We start from the raw sequence: 14,685 nt of genomic DNA, 5'->3' as shown, positions 1-14,685 counted from the left end.
GTCGACCTCACTTTTCCATGTCATCAACTCTGATTAAAGATATTTCAAAACAGAGATGCTCCTTTTGTCATTTGACACATTCATGGCGCAGCCATGGTCTTCTCTCCTGTGATGAGGAAAAAGCTCCATTCGACTGGATTTCTTGAATAATTCCAAAGCCTTTGCGTCTTTGGGAGAAGTTTAATGGCACAAAAGGAATTTCTAAGTTGACATTGAGCTAGCTGCCAAGGCTACGTAGCACAGTGATGTAACCTCCTCCCGTTGAATTCACTTCCTGGTTGTCTTCATGACAACGGAGAGAAAGCGTGCGCGGCGCTCGTGTCCTTCCTTCTCTTCTCGTCGGTGCCTTTTGACATTGCCAATGATTGAGTGACAGGTGAGTCTTGAAGCTGACTTGAGATGTTTGCAGATCAAAGGAGCCGACTCGGCCGAGCCTGCAGTCGTGTTCCGTCCCATTTTGTCAGGCAGCTCACAGCAAGTTGACCTTGGCCACCACCTGCTTGCATCCGGTGACAGCATACTCCCTCCCACCCGCGGCGGGATAATACTCAATCTCTGCCGCCAGCTGCTCCATGTGGGCGCGGTCCGGGTAGAATCCCTCACGGCTCATCTCGTCCAAAAAACACTCCATCACGTGACTTCTCTCCAGGAGGCCCAGAGGCACCACGTTCACCTCGGCCCACAGGGGGTGGCGGCCCTCCAGATGGCGCCGCAGCTCCGGCGCCAGGAGCTCGTGACCGGAGGCGTTTCGCAGCAGGTGCCGGGTGACGCGCTCGTGTCCGAGGTTGCCGAGGATCACGTAGACGGCGTTGAGAAACTGGTTGGCCTGGGACGGAGCCAGCAGGCCCAGCAGGGCGTCCAGGATCTGGCCGTGCATGTGCTCGGCCTCGTCCAGCACAAAGAGCGGGATCTTCTCCTCTCGCTCGCCCAGCTCCACCGCCTCGGAGACCAGCGAGAGCAGTTGCTGGGCGCAGCGCGGGGCGTCGGCCTCCAGGGGGCAGTGGTGCAGCGCAAAGTACTGAAGCACCAGGGCCTCGCCCACCACCGAGCGAAAGTGTCCCGCCAGGAGGCGGCCCAGGTGGCTTTTGCCCACCCCGCTGGGCCCGTGAAGGGACACCACCAGCGGCCTGTTGTGCACGTAGGTGGATAAGAAGTCCTTCAGGTGCCACATGAGCGCCTCCACCGCCCCCTGCTGGCCAAACACCTCTCTGCGCAGCGTCTTCTCCAGACCCTCCAGGTCGTAGCGGATCACGTGGTCGTCCAGGTTCTCGATGGCGTTGTACACCTGACGCACAACGAGTATCGACCGTGTTGATCATTCCGGTGATAGTCGTGACTCGGCCGGGCGAGCGAGCGGGCGGGCGGGCGGGCGTGCGTGCGTGCGTGGGCTCACCTGTACAAAGAGTATGGCGCTGAGCAGGTAGAGACAAAACTCGGCCGGGCTGTGCTCCTGTCCGGGGGCTTTCCGCCGCCTCCTGTTAGGGTAGAGCACCCTCCTCTTCCTCTTCTTCTTCTTCCTGGGAGGCCAGCAGGACACCGGCGCGGCAGCAGCGTCAAAGGTGAAGATCTTGGGGCTGGTGCAGGTCGGGGCCCCCGGGAGGCCCCCCATGGCCAGCGCCATCTCCTGGCGCCGTTTCTTCAGGGCCTGGTACTTGTGCTTAATGCGGATGACGGCGCGCAGCGTGGACGACACGCCCAAGAGGCTGGCCGCCGGCGCCATCATGGGCCGGCTCCCGCCGCCGCCGCCGTCCTCCTCCATGGTCTCCTCCTCTTCCTCCTCTGTGTGGGAGGATGACAAGCTGCTGTCCTGATCAGTCATCTGCCCAAGAATTGTTCAATTATTCACAAAGTACTCAAGGGGGCGCAGCCAAGGTGACGCCCAGCCAGCCAGTCTGATTGGCCGTCGGGAGCGCTGACCTGCCGCTGACCACCTGTCAATCGACAACATTTTGGTGGTCTTGTCAGTTCTCTAATGTGTTTGTACGACACACACGGCACCCAAAGGTTACAACGACACGCGCGCGCGCACACACACCATTTTGGCCCCTCCACCATGATGACATCAGCCACTTCCTGCTGTGACACACATGCAAGCATGTGCACACACACACACGGAGCCTTCATGGCAGCTGGCCTCTCGCCGCTTCACTTACACAAATCAAGTGTGACGTTGTTTAAAGCATTTTGTTGTATCCTTTCAGGCAAACAACTTCTCTTCTTCACTTTGCTGCTGAAAGAGGTGCGAGCGCTCGGGCGACGGCTTGGCTTCATTGCGTAATCCACAAAAATGTGGTTCGAACGGAGCCACTTGCCTCTCGTCATTTTTGCGGCCGACTGAGGACTTGGCGGCATCTCCTTCCTGCTTGATAACGCTGCTACTTGTTGAAACTCCCCCTCCCACGTTCAAAGATGACATAGCAAGTTGATTTGAAAGCCAGGTCCCGCCCCCAGCGAAAGACCGTGAGATGGACGATCTTGGCCTCAAGAGAAATTCAAGCCATGAGCTGGCTGGTTGGCGTCACGTCACGTTCAGGTTGCCGCAAGCGCAGACCTGACGAGGAGGCCGCATTCCAAACGTCTGCCGGCTGGCTCCGCTTCCTTCCCCATCAACACACAAAGTGCAAGCACAAGCAGCGGCGACCTTTCTTCCTCAAGTCTCACGCTAAGAGAAGGCGTCAAACGTGCACCCCCCCCCCTCCCCTCCCAAAAGCAAACAAAAACGGACTCACCTCTGTTACGAGTTGAACGTGCTCACACTACTACTCCGCTGCACACCATCGTGCACTGTGCAGTGTGTGTGTGTGTGTGTGTGTGTGTGTGCGTGCTGGCAGCTCCGCCTCCTTCATCCTGCTCTCATCTCATATGACAGCACATTACAACACTTCCTTCTTTTGTTCCACCTCATGGAAAACAGTCAGCCAAAAAAAAGGAAAAAAAATCGTCTCTGTTGGCTCACTTTAAAGTGAGTGCACTTTCACTTGGGGAGAAGGAAAAGAGACATCAAGCCAAAGCAAAGGAAGCCATTGGAGGGGCAGAAAGGACAGCCAGCCAGCCGGCCAGCCGGCCAGCCAGCCAGCCGGCCGGCCAGCGACGGCATGAATGAGCTCTTTTATTTGCTGTGGACATGTTTTGACAGCGTTATTTGCAACACGGAGCAAAAATGCCACGTTAGGCGCATAAATAGGTTAAGAAAAGACGGACGTATTTACATGCTCCAAAGCGCGGCCTTTCAAAAGTCTCAGGACGCTTTCTACTTCCTCTTCCTGCCTCGGCCCCTCCTTCCTCTGACGGCGTCGGGGGGGCCGGCGTCGCCCTCGGCGGCGGGTCCCGCCGCCATATTGATTTGGCCTTCCTGGATTTCATTCCGCGTCTCGTCAGGAAGATGCTGGATGTGCTGCTGCGTCTCCAGATAGAACATGACGTCGCGCAGCTGCTCCTGAAGCTCGGCCATGGCCTGGTCCTTCTGCTCGCCTGAACACAGCAGCAGCAGCAGCGGCATATTGTATATTGTGTACTATGACTTGTCCCCGTGGGATAGTGGGAACGTCATTTCGATTTCTTTGTGTGTCTTGGCATGTGAAGACATTGACACGAAAGCAGACTTTGACTTTGAACTTGAAATGATTTGCCTAGCAGCAATTTGGGCGCATTCTTAAAAGGGTCCTCACCGCTCTCTTTGGCTCTGCGCTCCTCATCAGCTAGTCGGGTCTGAAGCTGCGTCTGGTTGGCTCGCAGATATTTGTTCATCTCCTGCTCCTCTTTCAACTCGTGGCTGAGTTTCATGACGCGGGCGCTCAGCTGCGCGCACCTGCCATGACAGGTGAAACCGTGTTGTTTGCGCGAAAGCTCGACGGGTGCCTGCCTCGGTGGCGCTCCGAGCTTACTTCTTCTCCGTGCTCTGCTTGTCCTTGCTGATTTCTCCCAGTCGGCGTTCCAGGTTGTCGCAGCGCTCCAGAGTCTCCTTGAACTTTGCCTTCATGTTGTTGATCTGTCGTCACACACACGGAGGCGAGTGACTCCCAAACGCCATGACAACAAGGACATGGCGGTTCGTTCACCTCCTGGGCCGTCTCCTTCTCCAGATGAACAATCTTGTTCTCCCAATAGACTCGCTGCGACTCCAGCTGGCTGGTCAGCAGATACGAGTACTGTGGGAGAAGCGCGGTGCCCGTTAGCATCCGAGGCAGGCGGCGAGGGGAGCAGCCTCCCTTCCCTGCCGTACCTCCAGCTGCAGGGAGTCGATCTTCTCGGCCTGGCAGGTGTCCCCCTCGCACTCGTACTGAACCATCTTGCCGTCCGACTTGCTGGCCACCAGCCGATGGACGTAGTTGTCTGCCGTGAGAGCGACGTGCCAGCATTAAAGGCGTGCATTGGCAAGCGGGCGACGGTCGTCGCTACCTCCGGCGTAGTCCCACACGCGGTGGTTGGTGAGCTGCATGGCGTAGGTGTGCTGCGTCTCCTCAAAGTGCTTGTAGGCGTGGCGGCTGACGTAGCGACCGCAGCCGATGTGGCCGCAGATCAGGCAGATCCACAGGTTCTGGGGGGCAACAAGGTTACCAAAGGCACGAGGAGCGAGACTCGGGCCTTCCTTACCTCCTGCACGCCGCACTCAAAGCATTTGTTTTCTTCCACCGGCTCGGGAGTTTGACAGTAGCGACATACGGGACACCTAAACGTGACACCAAAAATCAGCTTTTGGCTGGCGCTAACTTATTCCATCAGTATGGCAGATATGAATCGGTGGGTACGAAACGCCCCTCCTGAGCTAAGCTAGGAGGGGCAAGTCGTCATGCAACTCGGGACACAATGTTTTGAGGTTGCGAGCGTGCCGCACGCCCTGGTGCGGTGAATGCTGCGGCGCCGCTTACGATGCGTCCTCCCATCGCTGCAGACACTGACTGTGGAAGCTGTGGTTGCACAGCGTGGTGAGGATGCCGTTGACCGACTCGTCCATGCGCTCCAGACACACGGTGCATTTGGGAAGCTCCGTCAGCTCCATCACGGGCAAACTGGCGCCCTGGAGGAGGAAGCGCAGCAACTTTGTCAACAGCAAGATGGTGGCGGCGCGGCGGCGGCGGCAGCGCCACGCACCTCGTCCGACTTGATGACTTCGGCACGCTCCACGTAGACCAGCTGACACACCGCCTCCTCGATGGAGTTGAACTGGCGGCCGTTACACGTGGCGTAGAAGCTGTCTGCGTCCGCCTGAGCCAGGGTTAGCGTCGGAATTACACTTTGGAACTCCTCTTGACTTTTTTTTTCAGGTGCTTTCACATATTTTTTGCAGAAGATTGGTCCGTTTGTGTCGTCTCTAAATTAGATGTCGTGTACTTTTTACAAGCTTTAGAGATTGTTTGAGTCTAAACAAACCGTAAAAAAAATATATATATATATATAGTATATATATAAAGAGTTCAAACCTGCGTGCTGAACTTGATGAGCACCATGTACTGGTTGGGGGTGGAGTCTCGGATGATCTTCATGTGCTCCATGACGTCATTGAAGGGCGCCATCAGCTTCATCAGGTCGTGACTGGTCATGGTGGCAGGAACCGTGAGGATGCACACCATGGCGCTGCGCCTCACCTCCTCCGTCAGCGACGTCATCTTGCTGCCGGGGAACAAAAGAGAATGATGAGGAGAGCAGAAGAAGAAAAAAAGTCGGTGAGCGTGATGCCACCAAAATGACGACGCATGCGTGCGCGTGTCCAACTTGGTCTTGTAGAGGTGCAAGATCCCGTGCACCACCTCCACTGACGGGTTCCCGCTGAAGAAGGAGATTTGCTGGGGCAGCTGCTTGGAGGGAGAGTCCGGGGCCGACGCCGACTCGGCTCGCTTGCCCTCTGCGCATCCTCCTGGTTCTTCCCCCCCGCCACCGCCACCTTTGTCTACACCGTGAAGCGCATCTTCAAAGAACATGCAAAACTACTTGCGACCCAAAACAAAAGGAGGTTTTCACCTGGGCTGGGTTCAAAGGTCTCGATGACCATGTCTCCCATGGATCTGCTGCCCATGTGTTGGTGCAACACGGCGCTCCTCTCCAGCTCCGATTTGCCGCTCAGGGCCAGCCTGGCCAGGCCCAAAGATTTGTCCTCAAGTTGCTCCTCCGACATGCCGCCACTCACTGAAAGCAGCAAGAGTGAAGGTTAGCAGGTGCTTGCTGCAGGGCTGTGAGGAACGTTTGAAGGCAACCATTGGGTTTTCATATTAACAGATGAGAAAACTTCATATGGCATAAGTAACTAATAAGGAGCGGTTCGCCTGGCGTGTGAACAGTTAACATGATCCACTCAAATGCAAACGATTGCGGTGTGTGTTGCGACAATCGTCTGGTCCAGCTCGTTAGCCGGCCGGCTAACGTCAACGTTCGTTGCGGTCCGGTCCGGCCCTGCCCTGCGGCCCACCGGCCCTGCGTACTCACCGGCCGAGTAGCGGAAGCCTTGCGGGGCTGGAGACTGGGCGGCGATTTCCAAGCGGATGACCACCAGAGACACGCTCATGTGTTTTGTCCACGCAAAATCCCACACAAAGAGACAAACCAAACCAAACCAAAACAAGGCAAGCGATGACAGCTAGCTTCGCAAGGTAGCTGCCTTCAAAACTCCAGTGAGCGCGCATTAACGTCGTGCTCATAAACGTCACACGAGTTGACACTCAAGCGCAAATATATCTATCAAAGTTAGCTTTTATTCGTCCACATATTTCACAGAACAGACCTAACCGACAAACTTCAGGAAGCTTCTGAAGCTCTTGAACTACTTCATCTTCTTCGCCTCGTTGGCGGATTACTCAAGGAAGTCGTTAAACGCTATCGCCACCTAGCGCCTCACACGTGTATGGCAGTGTGCATGGGCCTTTTTCCAACACGGATCTCTCAATTCTATTAATTCTGATCACTTGCGACTCAGACGAGGTCAAAGGCAAATCATGTTTGTCGAGGAGAGCAAGTACATTTTTCACATTCAGCATTTTATTTCAAAAAAAAAAAAAAAAAGCTTTGCCATTCCAGTGTTTCTGTTTTCCCATTTTCTAACAAAAGAAGGTGGTGGGTGACACTCCAGATTGTCAATCATGAGCACGCTTTTTTTTTTCTTCCTGCGCAACTTGCGTCCAGTCTAAACGGAAATTCCTCATGGTGGTGTGGTTTGCAGCTTGCGTGGCGGTTGGGAAAGCGGCCAAAAGTAGAGCTCTGACGCCCGCCATCTTTTTCCCCCCGGTCAGACAAACACACAGCGGCTCGCTCACACATGCATTCAAAACAGACTTTGGTTCCCACACATGCAGGCTCACACTGACATCTCCAACAGTCACATAAGCTCGCACACACTTTCTCCCTCTCATAGGCCAAAGTTCTTTCACCTTCTTCCTCTCTCTCACACGCGCACGCACACACACACACACACACACGTTCTTCTCTCACCCACACACACACGCTCGTATGACACACACTTTGTCTTCATGTACACAAGCTTTCACATGCACATGGGCTTGCACGCACGCACGCCGGCACGCACAGCAGCTTCCTGGGCGATTTACAATTAGGTCCAAAGTGTGTTTTATTGTAAGTGCCCCGCATCCAGGACAGAACTGCATAAAGCCTCAGTGCCTTTCTTTGGGGCGCTCGCATCAGTCTCGGCACCAAACAAAATGCGCACTCACCCACGGCGTTTGTGGGGCTGGGAAGAAAACAAAAACCATTTGCATCCGCCACGTGCGCGTTTTGCTGCTTGTTGTGGACGTGAGCGAGCCACCCTGGCTGCCGTTTTGAGCAGGAAGTGACGCAAGCTATCTATTATTTCCATTTTTTTGCGTGTAATACTGCGACTACGGAGGTGCTCGACTTCATTCAGACACACATGGAAAAAAAAAGAAGCACGGGGGGGGGGGAAATATCCTAAATGAACCTCTGATGGAATCTGGGCCAAATATGGCGCCTTTGCACGCCGACGCTAAAGCGAGGAGGGCACGCGAGTGATCGAGCAAAGGAAATAGTGGTTTCTCGGACTCCAAGCTATTCTGTACAATAATTTACTAGACGGGCTAAAAACGGGCGTGTGAATGTCACCGCGCGCCTTCGTGATTGATGACAGCGTTCCGGAAATGTGCTGACGGCAAACAGACACGGGTGTGACGGCGGCATTCAGATTTTGAGATTCTTCAGAGAGTCCGCTCGCTTCTTGAGCAGTTCCGCCGCCTCCTGGAGCGAACGCAGGTGACTGCTCTGCAGCTTGTCCATGGCTGCCCTGGCAAACGACGACTCCTCCTGAAAGACACAAAGTCAGGAGAAAGATGGACCGAAGGCCTCGGCCGCCAGAGTTGGACGGCTCGCTTGCTAGCCGCTAACTCCTAGCACGGTGTTCCCATTTGCTACGCGCTCACAAACAATTTGAACGAGACTGACCTCTGTGGATCCTTCCAGTGACAAATCGGCCAGTTTGAGCGCGGCCATGCCGACCTCCTGCCCTTTGACGTGCTCCAGGGCCCGGGCGAGCACGTCCTGCAAGCTCGCCGTCAACTCCTGGAAGCCGCACACCACCGCCGGCTGCGGGAAAACCAAAACAACGGAACCTATAGCGGCGGAAGCAAGAGTCGGAGAGTGCGGCGCCTACCTGAGCTGTGCTGGCATCCTTTTTCTTCTTCTTCTTCTTCTGTAGGCTGGACTTGAGCGGCCGCAAAACTTTGGTGCAGTAGCCGGCGACCCACAAGACCACGCATACCGTCTGCAAGCAGCGCAAGAGAAGATGAGCGAGACGCCCGGAGGCGCCACAGAGGAAGCGTGGGCCGGCCGGCCGGCGTGCGGTGGGGGCCACCTCCACAAAGAAGACGAGGTTCTCCAACAACCACGGCCGGATTTTTAATTTGCCCTCTTTTGTGTCCAGGAGGTCTCCTTTGCATTTATTCAGCATTTCTGCAACAAAAGAGCAGGGAAGACGACGACGCCGATGATGATGATGATGACGACGACCACGTGGCCGCGGTGGCAGAGCAGCTGCGTGCGACGGCGGCCACCTTGAAGCTGAACGGCCAGCGACTTGAAGGCGTTGCACATTTGCGTTTGCAGCTCCGACGACTCGTCTGGCGGGGGCAGAGCGGTCCAAAGAAAAAAAATTTGAAATTCAATCAATCAAAAGAAGGAGGAGCAGGCGGCGGCGGCGGCGGCGCTCACCGAGACCGACGGCGTCCAGTTGGTGCACGTGGAGCGACAGCTGCAGCGCTGCCGCTTGACACTGGCAGCTGCCGCTGGAAAGAGCGGCAACCAGACGGGTTGCGGGCGGTCCCAGGAAGGGGTACTGTTGGGGTTAGCGCATTAGGCTACGTTAGCGCATTACGCTACGTTGAGCTAGCAGACTTTGAGGATACCTGCGTGCGTCTCTCGGCCAGTTGCGTGGCCGTCTGCAGGTTTTGGCCGAGCTGCGTCAGGAGCTGGCGCAGCGGCGCCGTCTTGTCCGTCACGCCGTTCTCGGTGGCCGTGGGCGAGTTCTGCGGCGAGGCTTTGTGGCCCATGGCCGCCACGGCGGCGAGGAGGCGCAGCGTGAGCGAGCGCAAGCGCAACCACACACGCTCTTCCTCCAGGGAATGCCGCCGATGCTCCTCGTTCAACTTCCTGTCAGGTGGCGGTGGCGAGAGCGCTCGTTTACGGCTGGCTAGCCAATTAGCGCTTTGCGTGTTTTGTACCGCTCGTGGGGGTCCCAGCAGGTGAACACCGTGAGGTCTCGGTTGTCCCTCATGTTGTCCCAGGGAATGTCATCTTCCTCTGCGGACAAAGACATGGTCTTCACACTCTCCTCCAGACTCAACACACTGCAACACATTTTAGGGAAGACAAAAAGAAAAAGAAAAAAAAAAGGAACACAAAAAGGTCACAAAGGTGAACGCAGGCGGAGGGACGGACGGGCGGGCGGGCAGGCAGGCGCCTCGGGGGCGTGCGCTCGCTCACATGTCAGCCTCGAGGAACAAGTCGAGCAGCATCCTCTCGGTGCGGACCTGCGCAAAGTGCAGCGACTGGTTCAGTCGGTTCCTGAGGGCGATGAACTCGGGGATCTTCTCAAAGGCGCCGTACTTGTACGCTTGGATAATGTACTCGGAGGTCTGGGGGCCAGATGGCACGTTTGGATTTAGGGCCGATGGCTGAGAAGAATCCCGTTTGTGGAGGGAGGCAGGGAGACTCACATCTTTCTGGTTGGAGTGGAAAAACCTGAGCGAGAAGTTGCAGGCCTGCGAGGCAGCGGCAAACTGTCCCAAGGACTGAGCGTAGCGCGTCAGGAGGAAGCCAATGGTGTCGTGCTGGACGTGCTTGGCGTCCAGGCTGGCGTAGAGGTCCACCACCGGTTCGAAGGCGCCCAGGCGGCAGTAGAGGAGCAGCAGCAGCAGCTTGAACTGAGCGTTGGACGGGCTGTTGGACAAGCCTTCCTGGAGCAGGCCCAGACCGAGCCACGCCATCTTCTCGTCCCCTGAGCGCAGCCCGAGAGCACGTCACGCGGGTGGACCGCGTGAAAGCGAGAGAGAAGGAAGGACCACCCACCGGTTTCCGTCCACAAGTCGATGTAGACGTGAGCCGCCATCAGGCAATACATGTCGGAAAACTGCAACTCCGTCTTCAGAGCATTCTTCCCTGTAGGAGGGAAAACGCAAATAAAAGAGAAAAAGGCCAAAACAGAAAAATGTGCGTGCGTGCGCGCTCCTCACCAAACTTGAGGCCGTGCCGGTAGTGCGCCTTGAGCTCGGCGACCAGCCTCAGCTTAGCGGCGGCGTCCAGGGCGTGATGCAGGCCCAGCGCCCGGCTCAGCTGGCACACGCACAGGTGCCTCTGCAGCGCTTCCGTGTCGTCCGGGAAGTCCGAGCCGTCGGGTCCGGTAGGGGCGGCCCGGCGCAGCCGCTCCACCAACTGCAAGGTGCCGAAACGGAGACATGCGACTGCGGTCCAGGCCAGGCCAGGCCAGGCCAGGCCAGGCCAGGCCAGGCCAGGCCAGGCCAGGCCAGGCCAGGCCAGGCCAGGCCAGGCCAGGCGGTGGCTCACCTGCTCGTGCTGCTCGGCGGCCAGTAGGTGGAGATAAACGTTGAGGTCTGTGATGCAGCAAGGCTTGTCGCCAAACTTGACAAAAAACTGCACCATCAGCTCCAACGGCTCTCCTGCGACCACAAAAACAAAGAGAGGAGGTCGTGATCACCTTGGATTTGAAAACTAGAAGGAGTTCTTATGAATCCAACGGTGTTTTTTTTTTTTCTTTTCTTCTTACCGAGCTGTTTTTCTTGGGGAAGGCGGCGTTGCCGCAGCCGCTGCATGAGCTCCAGGCGCGCCAGGTAAGGACCCCGCAGCGAGCGAGCGTCTTTGCCGTCCTCGCCGGCGATCCTCTCCTCCACGAAGTTCACCGCCTCCATCACCGTGTGGTGCACGGCGCCCTCTGAGCAGCTGAGCGCGGCGCCGCAACGCAACTTTTGTCTACTTGGTACTTTTTGCCACCAACCGGGCGCATTGTACTCACTGTTGTTCATCCTCCGGCGGACTCCACGACTGATCCATGAGATGAAAAAGCGAGTCGAAGTAGGCCAGGTAGAACTGCCAATCGTCGGGACTGCGAGCCCACAATGGAGTTGGGGGTTAGACAAAGGCAGTGCTTTGCCGCCATTTCGACAAAAGACGAGGCTCACTTCTTGAGCAGGAGCTGGCGCGCCAGGGCGTTGCACTCGGGCCAGCGTCGGAGTCGCCGGTACAGCATCATGCACTTGCTCTCTCGACTCTGAAGCTCGCTGGTCAGCTTCTCTGCGGCAACGACGTGGCACGGTGAGGATCGGGAGGAGGAAGACCGAGGCGCCGCGAGCTTACCTCCGAGGGGACCCTTGATCACTTCCAGCGCCTCCTCGCATTTCCCCAAGCGCTCCAGGATCATGAAGTAGAGTTGCACCTGAAGAGCACTCAGATTCACTGTCCAAATACTTTTGTCCACAAGATTTGGATGGGAAGCTTTCAGCGAGCAGGACGTCTTACTTCTGCTTCAGCTTCGATTTTGTCCTCCTTGACCATCTTCTCCACCATGCGCTCCGCCAGGGGCAGGAACATGGTTTGGGACAGTTTTTCATCCTGCGCCGAGATGGCCTGTGCAATTTGAAGAAGAAAACAAGAAATAAAAAATGGGAGACGGCCGCCTGGTCCCAGGCGTCGCGACGATGCCGACGGCGTGTACCTGCATGACCAGACTCATGACGGACCAGAAGTAATAGGGATTCTTGGGTACGATTTTATACAAGGCCATTCCTGCCTGAAGAGAAGGAATCACACGAAAAATGTTGGCGGTCTAGGCTAGCATTAAGCTAGCCCGCCTTAGCTCTTCGTTACCTGCTGCATTTTCTTGTACTCGCCGACACGCGCGTACGCCATGAAGAGGTGCGAGTGATACTCCTCGCTGAGCGGGACCTTCTTGACCGCCGCCTCGTACAGTTTGGTCACCAACTCGGCTGGAAGCAGCACATCAATGCACAACACTAGGTCGGTCGGTCGGGCGCTGCGCTGCACGCGGGCCGGCGCGTGTACTCACGCCGATGCATCTCCCTGTAGAGGATGGTGAGCGCTTGTAAGGAGTTGTCGTCCGTGGGCTCCAAGGAGGTCACCTCCTGGGCCAGGGAGAAGGCTTCGTCTTGCTTGCCTGTCCGCTGCAGGCCGATGGCCTTCAACACCTGGAGGAGGAAAAGAAAGGCGGCCCATGAGGAGAAAATGGCCGATTGGGGTGAAATGGCCGGCGGGCCCCCGAGCGTACCTTGGCGCAGTGCAAGTCTCTGTGCTTCTTCAGCAGCTTGTCCGCCTGCTGGATGGCCATCTTGTTGTTGCCGTTGTCAAGGTAGTCTGAGGGGGAAAAAAAACAACCACTCAAGTCCCCGCGGCGGCAAAATCAAAGAAAATAAAGCCGCGTGGAAAAACATGTCAACGGACGTGACTTTGTCCAGCAGCGTCTCACCGATGCCTACGCACGGGTACGATGAAGGCCCGCCCGCTACGTTGCGGTTGCTGCTTTTACAGTGAGAGTCACGCAATCCCTTTTCATGGTTGTGAAGGAAGGACGTTGCATGGTGAGTATGCACAAACGCAGTTAGGCCACTCAGGGGACAGCTGCCGGCCAAAATTAACTGCAGCAGACAGCGATTGTGTCACGTTGCTCTTCTATCGCTGCCAAGAGGGCAAACTTTTACTGACACTTGTCAGCATTGATCCAAGTTGCATTGAGCTCATGTTTGAACTGAAGCACTCCATTCCCTGGTGTAGGGTGTGCAAACTTGTGCAAGCACGTGATCTTGGTTGGGGTTTTGATATCAGCCAAATATGGCATTGGTGTAGACCCTATAGATTTATTTTTATTTCAGTGGATCAGTTCTTTCTGGAAACCGGCCTAAGGTATCATAATAAAGCAAAACTCAAGGGGGAAAGGCAACTCTTGTTTTTTTTGCCTACTTTCTAACACACATTGTTATCGAAGTAATTGCGGTCGTGGAAACCTTGTCGATGTGTCCACGGTTAAAGTTTGGGAGCTGTGACAAGTCCACGCGAGATAGCCGGCCGGAGCATTGTCCGCGGCGATGCTAAATGAAAGCTAACCACTTAGCCGCTCAACTGCCGACACGAGAGCGAAAAAGCCACATCGCGGGCGCACCCGCGGAGGCAAAACTCGACCGACTGTCAGCCGACGGGATAACCGGCACAGAAAGGCCAAGTTCGGATGGGGAAAAAGACCTACAGTCAATGAAGGAAGCGTTATGCGGCGACATGTTAGCCGCTGAAGCTAGCTGTCAAATAGCAACCGAGATAGCCAAGGAGACGACAACCCTGCAAAGCAGTCAAGACTGTTCGAATTGCTTTTCTTGTATTTCACACATGTTAGCACCGGAAAGCTACCGGCAGAGAACCGCAGCACCCCCCCGAGTATGGTCTGGGAGGCAAGCCCGGCAAAGGTGCACTGTCATAGGGCGCCGCGCAGCGGGGCGACGGAGCCAGCGAGCCAGCCAGCCAGCCAGCCAGCCCTTGGTCGACGATGGAGGGGCCCCGAAAAACTGCCCCTGCTGCTGGAAGCTGCTATTGTTGAAAGACGGCATGCGCCGATGCTCAAGCCAAGCCGACGTGTGTGTGTGTGTGTGCGTGCGTGCATGCGCCCGCCGAACGAGCTCACCGTATATGGGTCTGAGTCTCCGGTCGTTGGGGTCTTGCACATGGCCTCGCGCCGCCATGGTGGTTTAGTTTACCTGCTGTTGGGGAAGTGTGCGCGCATGCGCACTAAACTCCAGTAGCATGCCGGCTCAAGCAGCATCCGAAAAGTTCTCCTTTTACTCAGTTACATTATTCACGACACCGACTTACATTCAAAATGTATATTATAATGTTTGCTCTCGAGTTTATCTATTGTGTTCATTTGGAGGCATTGCTTCCAGTGTGTCTATGATTTTTTTTTAAAATTTTTTTTTGTCCAATCAGATCTCCGCCTCTACTCGTTGCCATGTAATTTGCTCAGGGCCTTGTGCGCTCGGTTGAAGCAATATTTGATAACTGGCAACTTCGGCACGAAAAACATATTCAATAACCTGCATCTCTGATGGCTATGATGTCTTTTCTTAATGGACTTTATACCGCAAAACTTTGGGGTTGTTTTATATAAACGTAATTCTCTGCGTTGTATCTTTTGCTAGACATTACATTTCAGCTACA

General features: G+C 55.8%; 3 protein-coding genes across 6 annotated transcripts; all 3 read right to left on the bottom strand.

Moving 5' to 3' along the window:
• Positions 1-164: 164 nt before the first annotated feature.
• On the bottom strand, positions 165-2,881 carry tor4aa (torsin family 4, member Aa). Of its 4 annotated transcripts, none has more exons than XM_037266151.1 (3): positions 2,730-2,881; positions 1,394-1,819; positions 165-1,285 (listed from the first exon to the last, which is right to left on the bottom strand). In XM_037266151.1, exons 2-3 carry the CDS (start codon positions 1,817-1,819, stop codon positions 470-472), a joined length of 1,242 nt encoding a protein of 413 aa, XP_037122046.1. In that variant the 5' UTR covers positions 2,730-2,881; the 3' UTR covers positions 165-469. The 4 variants fall into 4 exon arrangements, with proteins under 4 accessions (XP_037122046.1, XP_037122045.1, XP_037122047.1 ...); XM_037266150.1 differs by lacking the exon at positions 2,730-2,881 and adding an exon at positions 2,552-2,584; XM_037266152.1 differs by lacking the exon at positions 2,730-2,881 and adding an exon at positions 2,154-2,515.
• A 208-nt stretch (positions 2,882-3,089) lies between these two features.
• LOC119131570 (BRCA1 associated protein) lies at positions 3,090-6,789 on the bottom strand. The gene is made up of 13 exons (XM_037266135.1): positions 6,421-6,789; positions 5,959-6,123; positions 5,713-5,887; positions 5,421-5,610; positions 5,092-5,205; positions 4,869-5,017; positions 4,594-4,669; positions 4,399-4,537; positions 4,223-4,332; positions 4,059-4,148; positions 3,885-3,988; positions 3,669-3,808; positions 3,090-3,471 (listed from the first exon to the last, which is right to left on the bottom strand). The coding sequence occupies exons 1-13, from the start codon at positions 6,497-6,499 to the stop codon at positions 3,251-3,253; spliced, it is 1,752 nt and encodes a 583-aa protein (XP_037122030.1). The 5' UTR covers positions 6,500-6,789; the 3' UTR covers positions 3,090-3,250.
• Positions 6,790-6,947: 158 nt separating this feature from the next.
• Positions 6,948-14,268, bottom strand: naa25 (N-alpha-acetyltransferase 25, NatB auxiliary subunit). Its single transcript, XM_037266106.1, has 23 exons — positions 14,153-14,268; positions 12,752-12,837; positions 12,533-12,671; positions 12,334-12,452; positions 12,182-12,256; positions 11,986-12,093; positions 11,824-11,902; positions 11,649-11,760; positions 11,483-11,572; positions 11,237-11,409; positions 11,017-11,129; positions 10,686-10,884; positions 10,522-10,611; positions 10,170-10,450; positions 9,937-10,088; positions 9,675-9,800; positions 9,360-9,603; positions 9,166-9,289; positions 9,009-9,074; positions 8,810-8,907; positions 8,609-8,719; positions 8,401-8,541; positions 6,948-8,262 (listed from the first exon to the last, which is right to left on the bottom strand). The coding sequence occupies exons 1-23, from the start codon at positions 14,208-14,210 to the stop codon at positions 8,140-8,142; spliced, it is 2,907 nt and encodes a 968-aa protein (XP_037122001.1). The 5' UTR covers positions 14,211-14,268; the 3' UTR covers positions 6,948-8,139.
• Positions 14,269-14,685: the final 417 nt, after the last annotated feature.

Source organism: Syngnathus acus, chromosome 12, assembly GCF_901709675.1.
Source record: "Syngnathus acus chromosome 12, fSynAcu1.2, whole genome shotgun sequence".
Taxonomy (NCBI): domain Eukaryota; kingdom Metazoa; phylum Chordata; class Actinopteri; order Syngnathiformes; family Syngnathidae; genus Syngnathus; species Syngnathus acus.
This window is presented reverse-complemented; position numbering and strand designations above follow the sequence as displayed.

Coding starts and splice junctions, on each gene's coding strand:
- tor4aa (XM_037266150.1), bottom strand. Junction 1,286..1,393: donor GCGCCATACTCTTTGTACAG/GTGAGCCCACGC, acceptor GTTGTGCGTCAG/GTGTACAACGCCATCGAGAA.
- LOC119131570 (XM_037266135.1), bottom strand. CDS start 6,499: ATGAGCGTGTCTCTGGTGGTCATCCGCTTGGAAATCGCCGCCCAGTCT. Junction 5,206..5,420: donor TCATCAAGTTCAGCACGCAG/GTTTGAACTCTT, acceptor ACCCTGGCTCAG/GCGGACGCAGACAGCTTCTA. Junction 4,333..4,398: donor CGTGTGGGACTACGCCGGAG/GTAGCGACGACC, acceptor CTCTCACGGCAG/ACAACTACGTCCATCGGCTG.
- naa25 (XM_037266106.1), bottom strand. CDS start 14,210: ATGGCGGCGCGAGGCCATGTGCAAGACCCCAACGACCGGAGACTCAGA. Junction 11,903..11,985: donor AAATCGAAGCTGAAGCAGAA/GTAAGACGTCCT, acceptor AGTGCTCTTCAG/GTGCAACTCTACTTCATGAT. Junction 11,410..11,482: donor CCGCCGGAGGATGAACAACA/GTGAGTACAATG, acceptor CGCCGCGCTCAG/CTGCTCAGAGGGCGCCGTGC.